This window comes from Salvelinus fontinalis, chromosome 28 (assembly GCF_029448725.1).
Source record: "Salvelinus fontinalis isolate EN_2023a chromosome 28, ASM2944872v1, whole genome shotgun sequence".
Taxonomy (NCBI): Eukaryota; Metazoa; Chordata; class Actinopteri; order Salmoniformes; family Salmonidae; genus Salvelinus; species Salvelinus fontinalis.
In genome coordinates, this window is record NC_074692.1 from 7161568 (window position 1) to 7178666 (window position 17099).

Here is a 17099-nt window from a genome sequence, read left to right on the forward strand (position 1 = left end):
GGGAGCGAAACGTTTGTGTTTATATTCTATGGTTCAATGTAGTATGTTTTACCAGGACTATTATTATTAATAGTACTATATAGTGTGTTTATAGTTGACAGTATGTTTAAGTTGAATACATTTATATGTCATGTTTTTATATGGTTGGTGTCATGTGTCTTGGTGGTAGTAGGCTACACGCTGCGACACAATGTGTTTCAGAGTGGTAGTGGTGGTCCTAGCTCAACAGCTATGTCATTCTCTCAGGTGTACGTGGTCGTAGGGATTGCAGCAGTAGCCTTCACAGGTTTCCTCTTGATGCTGGTCATCCTAAAATTCGGGGGAAACTCCAAGTTTGGAATCAAAGGTACAGTAAGTCCCTTTACACAGTAAACTACCGTAACCTATGTCAATCGTTAGCATAGCAAGACAGGGGCTTTCTCTCAAATCTGAAATGGCACCCTATTCCCCGAATAGTGCACTTCTTTTGGCACTGGCACTGCATAGGATGTAGGGTGCCATTTGGGATAAAAGCGTAGAGTGGGGTCTGAATGGTGGTAAAGAGGTACTCAGATGTTGCTGGTGAATAACATGCATGTGGATCTCAGTGATCCGTCTCAATGTCTCATTGTGTCTTGTTCCACACTAATCATCCCGCAGACCTTTATTGTGCATCCCAATACGAAGATAACGGTGCACTGTAGCCCATCTCTGTCTTTACTGATGCTGTTGTCGTCTAACACCAGTTGTTGTCTAACTTACTTAAGAGGATTTCGATACTAACCGACATGAGCAGAAACAGTGGAGGGGTCAACTCACTCTCACTCACATCTCTTAGTTTGTACTAATTCTGAACCAAACTGGAAAATGATATGTGACTATGGCTTCTAAAAGCACTTTTGAAAGTGCTATCCCGAAATCCTCTCTCTGCAATGGATTGAATCCTGACCTGAGTGTGTATGAGTTTGTGTATTTCTGATAAGATTGTCTATGTAGGAGTCTGGGAAGACCACAGCTGCCTCAGTATAGCCTGTTGTTTTGATACTGATTGGTTTATTGCCCCTCTGAGGGTGACAGGTGTGAAAGGAAGCGGTAGAGGGGGAGTAGTGGTGTCTCCTTTCTTCTGCGGAAGTGGAGGATGAGGTTCCACTGGAGGCGTCGATTGCTCTCCTCCCTCTCAGCGCCTTCCCTCGCAGTGCATACGTGTACAATATGTGTGCGTAAATGTCTGTGTGCGCGCATGCGCATCTTAGTGGGAAGTTAGCTGGAGTTTCAGCATTGCCCACACAAAGGTTCACCTCGAGTCTCTCGCTCCTCGACATTTCCTATCCTTTCCATTCTGATGGAGGAAGTGACACTACTGTCACTCAAACGCACGATCCCCACTAAAAGCAAACACTTTCACTTTTAGACACACACACACACACACACACACACACACACACACACACACACACACACACACACACACACACACACACACACACACACACACAAAGGTGTACATGGTTGCATGCATCTTTCATATCATCCTGCAACTGCTCTTCTGTTATAAATAAGACATGGCGTACAGTAAGGATCAGAGATACTGTCTCTTACTCTATACTGTCTATGTGTGTGTAGATTTAGGTTGTCATTGTATTTTACAGTTTGTGAGAGTCAATATGAATGTGTGCGTGTCCAGAGTGTTAAGGAGTAAGATTTCTGTCTTACCAACTCAGAAAATCTTGTCTGTAAAGATAGAATAAGTCCTAAGAAAAAAATCTGTGACGTCAGAGAAAAGCGATTGTCAGGTATTGGTCAAATGTCCTTTCTAAATCTGTTTGTTTGCCAAAATATATATTAAATTAGAATATCTGTCTGAACACTTGGAATTGGTCTTTACAAATATGTCGTTTCATGACAAAACAGACCTAAACCTGTTTGAACATCCTCTGGAATGGAAAAAAAGAGAGAAGAGCAGCGGAGAAAGACAGACAGAGAGCGAGATATCAGGGACGAGAGAGTGAGAGAGGGAGAGAGCACTTCTGTATGCTTATCAATGATTCAGGAGGGCAGGTATCAGTTTTCTCTGTGTTTTGGAAGAGTGCCGGACAATCAATAGGAACAGTGCCGGACGATCAGTACATTTCTCTCAAGGTCAGAAGTATCTCTGATCGGACTCTATAGAGCATGCCACTCTATGTGTTCTCCTCCTCACGTAGAGCACACTTAGGCCCCGTCCAATTATCAAACGCCTGCCCTCATGGGCCTCCCTCACACCTTGCACTACCCCTGTGGGGAATTGGATTTGTACAGAATGGGGCCCATTCTGGGTTCCACAAGCACATGTAGTGGAGGAACTTCACAGGCACAACGGCAATGAGTAACCTTGCCAAAGACCAGAAGCTTTAGCTTAATGGGCAATCAATCTTGAGGTACGCAGATGACCTGGGTATTTGGTATTTTATTAGAATCCCCATTAGCTGTTGCGAAAGCAGCAGCTACTCTTCCAGTGGTCTACACAAGTTGTGAAACATGATATAATAAAGAACATTAATAGACAAGAACAGCTCAAGGACAGAACTACATCAATTTAAAAATGGCACACATAGCCTACATATCAATACATACACACAAACTATCTAGGTCAAATAGGGGAGAGAAGTTGTGCCGTGAGGTGTTGCTTAATCTGTTTTTTGAAACCAGGTTTGCTGTTTATTTGAGCAATATGAGATGGAAGGGAGTTCCATACAATAATGGCTCGATACCTGGTAGGATGCAAGCATAATGCAGGCACACGCACGCACGCACGCACGCACGCACACACACACACACACACACACGCTGCAGACACATCACAACTGCTGATACCAGACTCTTATTATGATTGTTTAAACACTGCACAATTTAAACACTTGGCACCCAATCTCCCTTCCCCAAAACACTTGTAAATATTGTACTATAAATTGTGCCTTCCTGTATTATGCTTATATGTTTATTCTATTTTATTGAGCCATTTACTTTATGTTCAAATCCTTGTCTTTTATTGTTTCTTATTGTTGTTGCATTGTCGAGAAGGAACCTGCAAGTCAGCATTTCCTTAGACAGTGTATACCATGTGTATCCCGTACATACGACTAATGAAACTTGAAACTTGAATATTGATAAATTGGTATCAGCACTATACCAGATAGAGATTATTGATCGACCTGATCGCAGGCCTGTCTGTCGCAAGCAGATTCCTCTCTCATGGCCTATCGAATCTTATCCCTTTCCATCACGCTGTTTCGCTAAGGTCAGCAGACTTGTTCAGGCGCTCAGTGTGTGTGTGTGTGTGTGTGTGTGTGTGTGTGTGTGTGTGTGTGTGTGTGTGTGTGTGTGTGTGTGTGTGTGTGTGTGTGTGTGTGTGTGTGTGTGTGTGTGCGTGTCACACATGCTCCTGAGTTACAAGGCTCAGCAGATCATTGCTCCTCTATGTGCAGGAGGCCTAAAGCAGGACTGCGGGGAATGGCTGACTATTGAGTTTTCAGTAGCGGGGAGAAATCAGCTGCAGTTAGTAGCATTTAGGGAAGGTAGTACTGAATATTAAGTAGTAGACCTGGGACAGATGTCTATCAATTGAGTGTACTAAAATACACTACATGACCAAAAGTATGTGGACATGCTTGTCGAACATCTCATTCCAAAACCATGGGCATTAATATGGAGTTGGTCTCCCCGTTGCTGCTATAACAGCCTCCACTTTTCTGGGAAGGCTTTCCACTAGATGTTGGAACATTGCTGCGGGGACTTGCTTCCATTCAGTCACAAGAGCATAAGTGAGGTCGGGCACTGATGTTGGGCGATTAGGCCTGGCTCTCAGTCGGCATTCCAATTCATCCCAAAGGTGTTCAATGGGGTTGAGGTCAGAGGTCTGTGCAGGCCAGTCAAGTTCTTCCCCACTGATCTCGACACACCATTTCTGTATGGGCATAACTTTGTGCACGGGGGCATTGTCATGCTGAAACAGGAAAAGGCTTTCCCCAAACCGTTGCCACAAAGTTGGAAGCACAGCATCGTCTAGAATGTCATTGTATGCTGTAGCGTTAAGATTTCCCTTCACTGGACCTAAGGGGCCAAGCTCGAACCATGAAAAACAGCCCCAGACAAATATTCCTCCTCCACCTTTACATCTGACACTATGCATTGGGGCAGGTAGCATTCTCCTGGCATACACCAAACCCAGATTTGTCCATCGGACTGCCAGATGGTGAAACGTGATTCATCACTCCAGAGAACGCGTTTCCACTGCTCCAGAGTCCAATAGCGGTGAGCTTTACAACACTCTAGCTGATGCTCGGCATTGCGCATGGTGATCTTAGGCTTGTGTGCGGCTGCTTGGCCATGGAAACCCATTTCATGAAGCTTCCGACTAATAATTATTGTGCTGACGTTGCTTCCAGAGGCAGTTTGGAACTCGGTAGTGTTGCAGATGATTTTTACGCGCTAAACGCTTCAGCACTCGGCCGTCCTGTTCTGTGCGTTTGTGTGGCCTACCACTTCGCGGCTGAGCCGTTGTTGCTCCTAAATGTTTCCACATCACAACAAGAGCACTTACAGTTGACCGGGGCAGCTCTAGCAAGGTAGAAATTTGACAAATTGACTTGTTGGAAAGTATGACTGTGCCACATTAAAAGTCACTGAGCTCTTCAGTAAGGACATTCTGCTGACAATGTTTGTGTCTGGAGATTGCATGGCTGTGTGCTCAATTTTATACACCTGTCAGCAACGGGTGTGGCTGAAATAGCTGAATCCACAAATTTGAATGGTTGTCCACATAGTTTTGTATATGTAGTGTTCTAATCTTTGTTGCGTGAGTATCACAGGATTCAGTGTCGTTGTGCTGATCAGGGTCTGGTGTTTCTAAATTGTGTGGCAGGGGTACAGTAGTGTTGAGCTCTATTGAATGTAGTGAGTGGTGTTGAACAGTGTTGAGTGGGATTGTAGTTTTCAGGAGGACTGCAATAAGACACAGAGGAGGGGGGTGGCCCCAGAAGCCCACTGCATGCTGTTGCCACAGATACGAATGTCATAACCAGCCCTGCTCCAAATATGAATCATTATCGCCGGCCAAGCTCAAAGAGTGAATCACCATCACACACACACACTCGCACTCACCCGCCGGACCATCTGCATTGACCCTCTTAGTTTGCACTAACTCCTTTAACTCCTTTCCAACTCCTTTCATACGCTGCTGCTATTGATTATTTATATTTTGGGGTAAAACTTTTGTCATTCTATTGCTTATGAGCTTTGTTATTATTTTCTTGTCACAATTTATTAAACTTATGGGTCGGTAATCAGCTGGGGACTCTCCAGATTTTATTGGTTTTAATATAACTGAAATAACTGTTTGATACATGGAACTAGGAAGCACTGAATTTAGAGTCAAAGAAGGCTGTCGGATCAGACCCGCTGTTGTTTAATTCACATTCATATCGATTTTCATCGTGGCTTTTAAAATTGCCATTAATCGCATTGTTTTTTATTATTTTGAAAATTATAATTGGTTTGGCGTGTATTTGCTTTTTGAAGGCTGCAATATTTTTACCAGGTTTATTTGCCATTAAGTCGTGTGCTTTATTTGAATTTAACCTGTAGTTGTTGTCTCTTGAAAGTAAAAGATCATATTCCTGCTTAAGTAAAATATATATATATATATCTTCTTTACCTTGTAATGATTTTTATTGGCTTTTTTCCAAGAGACTGATTAATTTTTCTTTACTCTTAATTTCTAACTCAGATTGAATTTTTGCCATGTATGAGATTATCATTCCCCTAATGTACACCTTAAAAGCATCCCAAATTATATCTGGTGTTGGCTTTTCTCTGTCCCCTATGTCTACATTTTGAATGTTAAAGGTTTAAAAAAATTTTTTTTACGTATTTAATAAATTTGGGGTCTTGAAGATGCGCTCTTTTCATTCTCTATATTCTGTCACATGACATAGTGAATTTTCTATTGGTGTAATTAAGCATGATACCAGAGAATGATTCGATGTCACTACGTCGTGGATTTTTAAACCCAGTAAATTGTTGCGTGCATTTAAAAATAGTAATCTCCAGGTGTCCTGTAAATTATTTGTAAATTTGACATTTTTCATCATCTTTAGAGGCTCCTTGAGATTGCTTTATAATTGCTACTGTCAATCTTATCGAATATATGATTTAGGTCGCCTGCTAAAATAATGTTGTTGTCTGGATTTGATCTAATATAGCTTGAATTCTATTTAAAAACACCAGATTTGCCCCTGTGGGATACACAGTGCATTCGGAAACTATTCAGACCCATTGACTTTTTCCACATTTTGTTACGTTACAGCCTTAATCTGAAATGGATGAAATATATATATTTTTCTCATCAATACCCCATAATGACAAAGCGAAAACAGGTTTTTAGAATCTGCTTGAAAATTTATAATAAAAAATATTTAAAAATAACTGTTCAGATCCTTTGCTATGAGAAATTGAGCTCAGGTGCATCCTGTCCATTGATCATCCTTGAGATGTTTCTACAACTTTATTTGAGTTCACATGTGGTAAATTCAATTGATTGGACATGATTTGGAAAGGCACACAACTGTCTATATAAGGTCCCACAGTTGACTGCATGTCCGATCAAAAACCAAGCCATGAGGTCAAGGGAATTCTACGTAGAGCTCCGAGACAGGATTGTGTCGAGGCACAGATCTGGGGAAGGGTACCAAAACAATTCTGCAGCATTGAAGGTTCCCAAAAACACAGTAGCCTCCATTCATAAATGGAAGAAGTTTGGAACCACCAAGACTCTTCCTAAAGCTGGTTGCCCGGCTAAACTGAGCAATCGGGGGAGAAGGGCCTTGGTCAGGGAGGTGACCAAGAACCCGATGTTCACTCTGACAGAGCTCCAGAGTCTGTGGAGATGGGGGGAACCTTCCAGAAGGACAACCATCTCTGCAACACTCCACCAATCAGGCCTTTATTGTAGAGTGGCCAGACAAAATCCACTCCTCTGTAAAGGGCACATGACAGCCCGCTGGGAGTTTGCCAAAAGGCACCTAAAGACTCTCAGATCATGAGAAACAAGATTCTTTTGTCTGATGAAACCAAGATTGAATTCTTTGGCCTGAATGCCAAGCGTCACGTCTGGAGGAAACCTGGCACCATTCCTACGGTGAAGCATGGTGGTGGCAGCATCATGCTGTGGGGATGCATTTCAGCGACAAGGACTGGGAGATTAGCCAAGATCGAGGGAAAGATTAACAGAGAAAAGTGTGAGACAAGTGTACCAAGCTTGTAGCATCATACCCAAGAAGACTCAAGGCTGTAACCACTGCCAAAGGTGCTTCAACAAAGTACTGAGTAAAGGGTCTGAATTTCTAAAAAGCTGTGGTTGTTTTGTCATTATTCGGTATTGTGTGTCGTTTGATGACGGGGGAAATGATTTAACACATTTTTGAGTAATTGTAACGTAACAAAATGTGGAAAAAGTCAAGGGGTCTGAATACTTTCCGAATGCACTGTACAATTATATCAATGTGTATTTTTTAACATGTCAGGTACAATTCAACATAATAAAATGGGAGATTCATAGTATGAACACATAGTTATTGTATACATTACATATATAGAGCGTGTGAGCATGTGGGCTGAGTGAACATTTAACAGAGAACACACAAAAAACATAAAGCAAAGTACTTCTTTGTACTTTGAGGAACTGTGTGCCTTTTTAAGGCTTTTAAGCTTCTACTCCTCTCCTAATGTACCAACAGTCTGTGGATTATGTCATTGGAGAAAGACTGCCACTTAAGTACTGTGGTCCGTCCGTTTGTATTACCTTGTAAATTAAAAGGGAGAGTGGGTCCACCAAGAGACTGACATGAGATGAGTGGAGGCCCCACACATACTTCTGAGAAGTGTCTGATGCCCTCCCAGTCACCCTGTCCCAATCCCTCGGATAGAGCCCCTCTCCACTCTCACCAATAATGCCATTGAATCTTAGCTATAATGACAAACAGAATAATAATGTCTCAACATCCTCTCCTAATCTGTCCAGAACACTTATTCATTTTAAAGTAGGTTTTGCAAGTCAGATGACATTGTAGTATAGTTAAATCCGTCTCTCTCTCTCTCCCAAGCCAAACCCATCCCTCTCCACCTCACCCTCCCAGATTGCACCCCCTTTACACCACCCAAGCCAAGTTTGCCCCAACCTCCCATCCTTACCCACCCTTACCCATCCAAGCCAAGCTTGTCCCAAGCCAAGCTTGTAGCTTGATTAGGGCTTCATCGGTGCTTGTGAACTCTATCCTCTGCGCTCCCCTCCACACCCACAGCACTTCCGGGAAGCTGAGGTGAGACTTGATCCTCTTTTCCTCCACTGACTATCTAATCGGAATGTATTCCTTGAGTTTCTCTCTCAACCTAGCAGACAGGTCCTAGACTAATTGAATGGACCGGCCGTCCTTCCTCCCTGTCCCTCAGAAAGTTTATTTTGGTCTGATAGTTCCACATCTCTCCTCCTCAAAACTTTTCCCTTCGCTTGTGGACTTGAGTGCACAACACATCAGCTATCTGTGACCAGGCTAAAAAACCTTTTCAAGCCAAACCTTCACATCATAACCGCTAACCGCTACACACAGCCTACATCGTTAATGTCACCATATTAGCTAACGTCATAGCTAGCAACATAGCTACTAGAACTAACACGTAAGTAAACCCGCTACAATCATGCAGTACAGTCAGCAGGCAGTTTAGCAGTAACACCGGCTCTAGTACTTCATTTTTAAATAAATTAATTATTTGTTCAAAACTGTTCAACTGTTGTCTTTCTCTCTGAGCCAACTACTCACCACATTCTATACACTGCAGTGCTAGCTAGCTGTAGCTTATTCTTTCAGTACTAGATTAATTCTCTGATCCTTTGATAGGGTGGACAAAATGTCAATTCATGCTGCAAGAACACTGATAGGTTGGAGGATGTCCTCCAGGAGGTTGTTATAATTACTGTGTAAGTCTATGGAAGGGGTTGAGAACCATGAGCCTCCTAGGTTTTGTATTGAAGTCAATGTACCCGGAAGAGGACGGAAACTAGCTGTCCTCCGGCTACACCATTTTGCTACCATACAAAGTGCTGTTGAGGCTACTGTAGATCTTTATTGCAAAACAGTGTGTTTTAATCAATGATTTAGTGGCGTGAATATATTTAGTATAGTTTTATCTAAAAAGGATAACTTTTTTAATGTTTCACAAATTATTTAAAAATTAAATTCACTAAGGATGGTCCTCCCCTTCCAACTCTGAGGAGCCTCCACTGTCGTGTATATAGCCAAGTTATCATTACTCATTGTGTATTTATTCCTCTTGTTATTCTTTTTTCTATCTTTTTCTCTTTGCAATGTTGGGAAGGGACCAAGTAAGCATTTCACTGTTAATCTACACCTGTTGTTTACAAAGCATGTGGCATATCAAATTTGATTTGACGCAAACTATTGTGCACGCACACACACACCGCCGTGTTCCCACTCACACCACACATTCATACGCGCGTACAATCACATGCAAACACACATATGATCAGTGGAGTTAGATACAGGTGAGGCAAGTTGGCAAGGAAGGGCCATGGCTAGAAAAGGAATACCAGGATATGTGATTTAGACACCTAGGTTGTGTAACATCTTTGTGTGAGGTGTGGAGCAGCTGCTGTTCTCTCCCATGGCGTGTCTGTCCAAGACAGTTGATGGTTTCAACACCAGGAACAAAACACATTCCGATCCCTCCTTACTGTTCCAGTTATCAACCTGATGGCGATTAGCGTATTGTTTTTGTCTTGATACTCGCCCTCCACTCCGCCACTCCTCCATTCCCAGGCAGATGGAACATTCTAGAAACAATCTGTGTCAGCTCCTGTTCTGCCACTCTGATTCATTTCCAATAACAAACCAGAGGACAACTGTTGTGTGACTCCCATAAAAGTCTGAGATGATAAAACTCTTTTTTAGGGGTTGTGAGGACACACTGTCTCTTTATCTATTGTGGTTAAAGGAAAATTCCACTCAAAAACTATCTTTTGGTATTTGTTCCATTAGTCCATTGTTGGTATAGTCCTAAAATGTGTTGCACGTCAGCAATCAAGTTTTAAAGATATATAACTTTCAAAATATTGAAATATTTTGCATCGTATGATGCTCCCCCTTGGTGAGAGGGAAAACGGTTCAAGTTGAATTTGGAAGTTGAAATTAATTTGTTTTTGTTACTTGCACCATGCTAGTAGTATCGTTTAGCCTGTCGCTGTTAAATAGGACGAATATTTTAACAAACTCATCCATTCACATCCTAACTGTACAGTCGTGGCCAAAAGTTTTGAGAATGTTACAAATATTAATTTCCACAAAGTTTGCTGCTTCAGGGACTTTAGATATTTTTGTCAGATGTGGAATACTGAAGTATAATTACAAGCATTTCATAAGTGTCTCAGGCTTTTATTGACAATTACATGAAGTTGATGCAAAGAGTCAATATTTGCAGTGTTGACCCTTCTTTTTCAAGACCTCTGCAATCCCCCCTGGCATGCTGTCAATTAACTTCTGGGCCACATCCTGACTGATGGCAGCCCATTCTTGCATAATCAATGCTTGGAGTTTGTCAGAATTTCTGTTTGTCTCTTGAGGATTGACCACAAGTTCTCAATGGGATTAAGGTCTGGGGAGTTTCCTTGCCATGGACCCAAAATATCGATGTTTTGTTCCCCGAGCCGCTTAGTTATCACTTTTGCCTTATGGCAATTTCCAGCTCCATCATGCTGGAAAAGGAATTGTTTGTCACCAAAATGTTCCTGGATGGTTGGGAGAAGTTGCTCTCGGAGGATGTGTTGGTACCATTCTTTATTCATGGCTGTGTTCTTAGGCAAAATTGTGAGTGAGCCCACTCCCTTGGCTGAGATGCAACCCCACACATGAATGGTCTCAGGATGCTTTACTGTTGGCATGACCCAGGACTGATGGTAGCGCTCACCTTGTTTTCTCCGGACAAGCTTTTTTCCGGATGCCCCAAACAATCGGAAAGGGGATTCATCAGAGAAAATGACTTTACCCCAGTCCTCAGCAGTCCAATCCCTGTACCTTTTGCAGAATATCAGTCTGTCCCTGATGTTTTTCCTGAAGAGAAGTGGCTTCTTTGCTGCCCTTCTTGACTCCAGGCCATCCTCCAAAAGTATTCGCCTCACTGTGCGTACAGATGCACTCACACCTGCCTGCTGCCATTCCTGACCAGGCTTTGTACTGGTGGTGCACCGATCCCGCAGCGGAATCAACGTTAGGAGACGGTCCTGGTGCTTGCTGGACTTTCTTGGGAGCCCTGAAGCCTTCTTCACAACAATTGAACCGCTCTCCTTGAAGTTCTTGATGATCCGATAAATGGTTGTTTTAGGTGCAATCTTACTTGCAGCAATAACCTTGCCCGTGAAGCCCTTTTTGTGCAAAGCAATGATGACGGCACGTGTTTCCTTTCAGGTAAACACGGTTGACAGAGGAAGAACACCCTCCACCCTCCACCCTCCTTTTGAAGCTTCCAGTCTGTTGTTCGAACTCAATCAGCATGACAGAGTGATCTCCAGCCTTGTCCTCGTCAACACTCACACCTGTGTTAACGAGAGAATCACTGACATGATGTCAGCTGGTCCTTTTGTGGCAGGGCTGAAATGCAGTGGAAATGTTTTTTGGGGGATTCAGCTCATTTGCATGGCAAAGAGGGACTTTGCAATTCATTGCAATTCATCTGATCACCCTTCATAACATTCTGGAGTATATGCAAATTGCCATCATACAAACTAAGGCAGCAGACTGTGAAAATTAATATTTGTGTAATTCTCAAAACTTTTGGCCACGACTCTATATACACTGAGTGTATATACACTGACTGTACAAAACACAAAACATTAAGACCACCTTCCTAATATTGCGTTGCACCCCCTCCCCTTTTGCCCTCAGAACAACCTCAATTCGTAAGGGCATGTAGTCTACAAGGTGTCGAAAGCGTTCCACAGGGATGCTGGCCCATGTTGACTCCAATGCTTCCCAGAGTTGTGTCAAGTTGGCTGGATGTGCTTTGGGTGGTGGACCATTCTTGGTACACATGGGAAACTGTTGAGCCTGAAAAAACCCAGTAGCGTTGCAGTTCTTGACACAAACTGGTGCGCCTGACACCTGCTACCACACCCCTTTCAAAGTCACTTAAATATTTTGTCTTGCCCATTTACCCTCTGAATGGCACACATGCACAATCCATGTCTCCAATTGTCTCAGGGCTTAAAATCCTTCTTTAATCTGTCTCCTCCCCTTCATCTACATTGATTTAAGTGGATATAGCTTTTACCTGGATTCACCTGGTCAGTCTATGTCATGGGAAAGAGCTGGTGTTAATGTTTTGTACACCTGCCCTTGCACTGTGGGACTAATTCACTAATCAACCTTAACCCGCCACTCAATGCTGTTGATCCCACTAACTATGCTAAGCACCACTGTCTTACCAGCAACTGGGACCTACTTTCTACTTTTGGGGAGGTTTTACATGTAGATATGATTTGAATATATAATTTCTAATCATATATGCTTTATATATCATTTGTTTTATTCTGATTTCACCATTGTCCTTTATGTTGCTGCTCATTTTATTTATTTGATCTGTGTTTTTCTTCAGGATTTGTGTTATTTCATAATGTTCCAGTGGCAGTGGTTGGGCGCTAGGAGAGACGGACTCACAAACACAGACAGACAATCAGACAGACAAAAACAACACGTGGAACAGACAACTAGCAGGATGGTGTCATGTAAATACAGTGTGGTGGTTGAGGTGTACACTGCACAGTGAAGGTGAGCTATAGGCCCAGTAGAGGAGCCGGCCATCCAATCAGCAGGAGGTCTGGTGGTGAGACCCTGAAAGCCTCTCTGTAGATGAATAATGCAGAGCAGAGGGGCCGAGATAAGACGGCCATTAACCTACATCTGCCCCCCCCCTCACACACACACATGCACAAACAAACACACACACGCACAATTAATCCAGAACACTGTCCACCCCCAACACACACACCAACAAATCCAGACTCTATATAGCTAGATAACACTAGGCTCTCTCCTCCAGCACCACTTTCATCACCATCTACAGAGGAGTCTGTCCAAGGAATTTAGAGTGGGTTAATGGGGTAGGTGTTCAGGTAAGGCCATAGTGAGGTATATGTTAGTGCCCAGACACACTCGACCTAACTCTGTCTCAGCACTCTGTGCTGAGATCTCATGTATTAAACACACACCTCTGGAAGGCTGTGTTAAATTAATCATCACAGTGTAATTCCCCCAGCACTCCAACTCTGCGTCAGACAGATATATACACACACCACACACATACATACACACACATACTTTGTACATGCAGATACTACTTAACACATTTACAAACATAGAAAAGATGCACAATCACACATGCATCTCCACATGCTAACACGTGAACTTACACAATACTTTCAATTTACACAAATAGGTCAAATGCACGCAATACACACACAAACGCACGCACACACGCACACACACACACACACACACACACACACACACACACACACACACACACACACACACACACACACACACACACACACACACACACACACACACACACACACACACACACACACACACACACACACACACACACACACACTCATTAAAGCGGCAGTTCAAATGTAGGTCAGGTTTGATGTATTCAATTGATGATCGTAGACAGGGTCACTGTTGAGACACATTTATCAGACAGCTTCCATTCATAAACCATTAACCTTCTGTTACCAGGACATATAGTATATCAACATGTTTTGCACATATTTGTACTTATTTCAGTGCTATATATTTTTTAAGAGAAAATAAATACTGTATTAACATTTATTAAACTGGAAGTGCATCTTAAAGGTCTAATGCAGATGTTTTTATCTCGATATCAAATAATGTTTTGGGTAACAATTAAGTACCCTACTATGATTGTTTTCAATTAAAATGTTCAAAAAGAAACAAAAATATCTTCTTAGCAAAGAGCAATTTCTCAAGCAAGAATTTTGCTAGGACTGTCTGGGGGTGATCTGAGTGGGGAGGGGGAAACTGAAAACTAGCTGTTAATGGCAGAGAGGTTTTAAACACTCTTTGTTATTGGTCTATTAACAAATTTCCTGTTTGGTGATGTCACCAGGCAGGCCAAAACTCCATCCCACCAAAACAGGCAGAAATTTCAGACGGTGTTTTCATACAGCTCTTACACTTTCATCATTTTCACAATTTCACAGTATTATTCCCTCATAGTGTGGAAATACAGTACCAGTCAAAGTTTGGACATACCTACCCATTCAATGGTGTTTATTTATTTGTACTATTTTCTACATTGTAGAATAATAGTGACGTCATCAAAACGATTAAATAAATTCTAAATAAATCACCGACAGAGTAGGTGAACGGATGATCTCTGCATGTGCGGTTCCCACTGGGAAGCATGGAGGAGGAGGTGTGAGGGGGTGCTTTGCTGATTTATTTAGAATTCAAGGCACACTTAACCAGCATGGCTACCACAGCATTCTGCAGCCATACGCCATCCCATCTAGTTTGTGCTTAGTGGGACTATCATTTGTTTTTCAACAGGACAATGACCCAAAACACACATCCAGACTTTAAGGGCTATTTGACCAAGAAGGAGAGTGATGGAATGCTGCATCAGATGACCGGGCCTCCACAATCACCCAACCTCAACCCAATTGAGATGGCTTGGGATGAGTTAGACCGCAGAGTGAAGCAAAAGCAGCCAACAAGTGCTCAGCATATGTGGAAACTCCTTCAAGACTGTTGGAAAAGCATTCCTCATGAAGCTGGTTGAGAGAATGCGAAGAGTGTGCAAAGCTGCCATCAAGGCAAAGGGTGGCTACTTTGAAGATTCTGAAATATAACATATATTTTAACACTTTTTTGGTTACTACATGATTCCATATGTGTTATTTCATTGTTTTGATGTCTTCACTATTATTTTACAATGTAGAAAAGAGTAAAAATAAAGAAAAACCCTTGAATGAATAGGTGTGTCCAAGCTTTTGACTGGTACTGTATATGTGACCTATTTCAGGAAGCTTGGCATATGCTGCACGTCACTACTTCACAGAGGAGGCATTTGAACTTAAAAAAATATGTTTTTGGGGTAGAAATGCCTTCTGGAACATATTAACTTGCATGTGCCTTAATAACAAACGTGTATGCCATCTGTAAATATGACTACATTTTCTAGATAATTCTGAGTTGGTTAAGTCACGGAAAAAGACATGGACCTCCCCACTAGCCATGATTGGCTGAGATAATGGATGGGCTGGAGATGCCAAAAGATGAGTTCCGATTGGTCTGCCATGTAAAATGCTTCTGTCTCTAACATGAGCTGCTGATTATGTGTAGATAATAATTGCTACCACTGCTTTTTTGAAAGATATAACGTTAGCCTTGGAGAACTGCAAAAGTGTTGCTACTGCTCTCAACAACATTGTTGCCCTGAATTTGGCATGCTCTATCGACAAAGATCAGTGCGAAAAAGTTGTGATGTACTACTTTCTGCAAACAGTCAGTGTGAACCGCAGTGACTTGACAAAACAGGCCAAACAAGCATTCATCCATGTATACGGGTAAGAGTCTAGCTACATTTTCCGATGTTATACAATGCATTCGAGACTCTTCCTAGAGCTGGCCGCCCAGACAAACTGAGAAATCAGGGGAGAAGGGCCTTGGTCAGGGAGGTGACCAAGAACCCGATGGTCACTCTGACAGAGCTCCAGCGTTTCTCTGTGGAGATGGGAGAACCTTACAGAAGGACAACCATCTCTACAGCACTCCATCAATCAGGCCTTTATGGTAGAGTGGCCAGACAGAAGCAACTCCTCAATAAAAGGCACATGACAGCCCGCTTGGAGTTTGCCAAAAGGCACCTAAAGGAGTCTCAGACCATGAGAATAAAGATTCTCTGGTCTGATGAAACCAAGATTGAACTCTTTGGCCTGAATGCCAAGCGTCCCACCTGGAGGAAACCAGGCACCGCTCATCAATATGGTGAAGCATGGTGGTGGCAGCATCATGCTGTGGGGATGTTTTTCAGTGAAAGGGACTGGGAGACTAGTCAGGATCGAGGCAAAGATGAACGGAGAAAAGTACAGAGAGATCCTTGATGAAAACCTGCTCCAGAGTGCTCAGGACCTCAGACTGGTGCAAAGGTTCACCTTACAACAGGACAACGACCCTAAGCACACTGCCAAGACAATGCAGGAGTGGCTTCAGGACAAGTCTCTGAATGTCCTTGAGTGGCCCAGCCAGAGGCCAGACTTGAACCCGATCAAACATCTCTGGAGAGACCTGAAAATAGCTGTGCAGCAACGCTCCCCATTGAACCTGACAGAGCGTGAGAGGATCTACAGAGAAGAATGGGAGAAACTCCCTAAATACAGGTGTGCCAAGCTTTTGGCGTCATGCCAAAGAAGACTCAAGGCTGTAATTGCTCCCAATGGTGCTTCAACAAAGAGTGAAGAGTGGGTCTAAAGAGTGATATTTCAGTTTTTTTTCATCTAAATTTGCAAACATTTCTAAAAATCTTTTTTTGCTTTGTCATTATGGGGTATTGTGTGTAGATTGATGAGGGAAAACAAACAATTTAATTCATTTTAGAATAAGGCTGTAAAGCAACAAAATGTGGAAATATTCAAGGGGTCTGAATACTTTCCGAATGCACTGTATGTTTATAATTTTGTCAAAGTCATTTTCATTGCAAGTTAAAAAGTACTGTTAGCTAGCTAGCGAACTCTAGCTTGCTGGCTCGCTAGCTAATGTTACGTGCAATATTCCCTCCAAAAAAAACGGCACAGAGCAAATTTCAGGTCTTCTGAGCGCAAACTTGAACGTTGTAAAATTTCTGTGCAACTTCCAGCGCGTTCACTGTGAACAGTAAGGCTGTAGCCGCTTTAAGTAAAATTTTTATTTTCTACCATCAAAAACAATTCCCGAAAATGCATCCCATAACATTTTAATGTGGAAATAGCAGCCAATGTGCGGTGTTCAATG

General features: G+C 42.5%; 1 protein-coding gene across 3 annotated transcripts in view; it reads left to right on the plus strand.

Moving 5' to 3' along the window:
* LOC129826026 (BDNF/NT-3 growth factors receptor-like) overlaps positions 1-17099 on the plus strand; it is a 115968-nt gene that overhangs the window by 17413 nt on the left and 81456 nt on the right. For all 3 annotated transcript variants that reach the window (XM_055886288.1, XM_055886290.1, XM_055886291.1), the window contains one exon: positions 247-346. In XM_055886288.1, coding sequence (XP_055742263.1) covers positions 247-346 — 100 coding nt within the window. The remainder of the gene's footprint in view (positions 1-246; positions 347-17099) is intronic.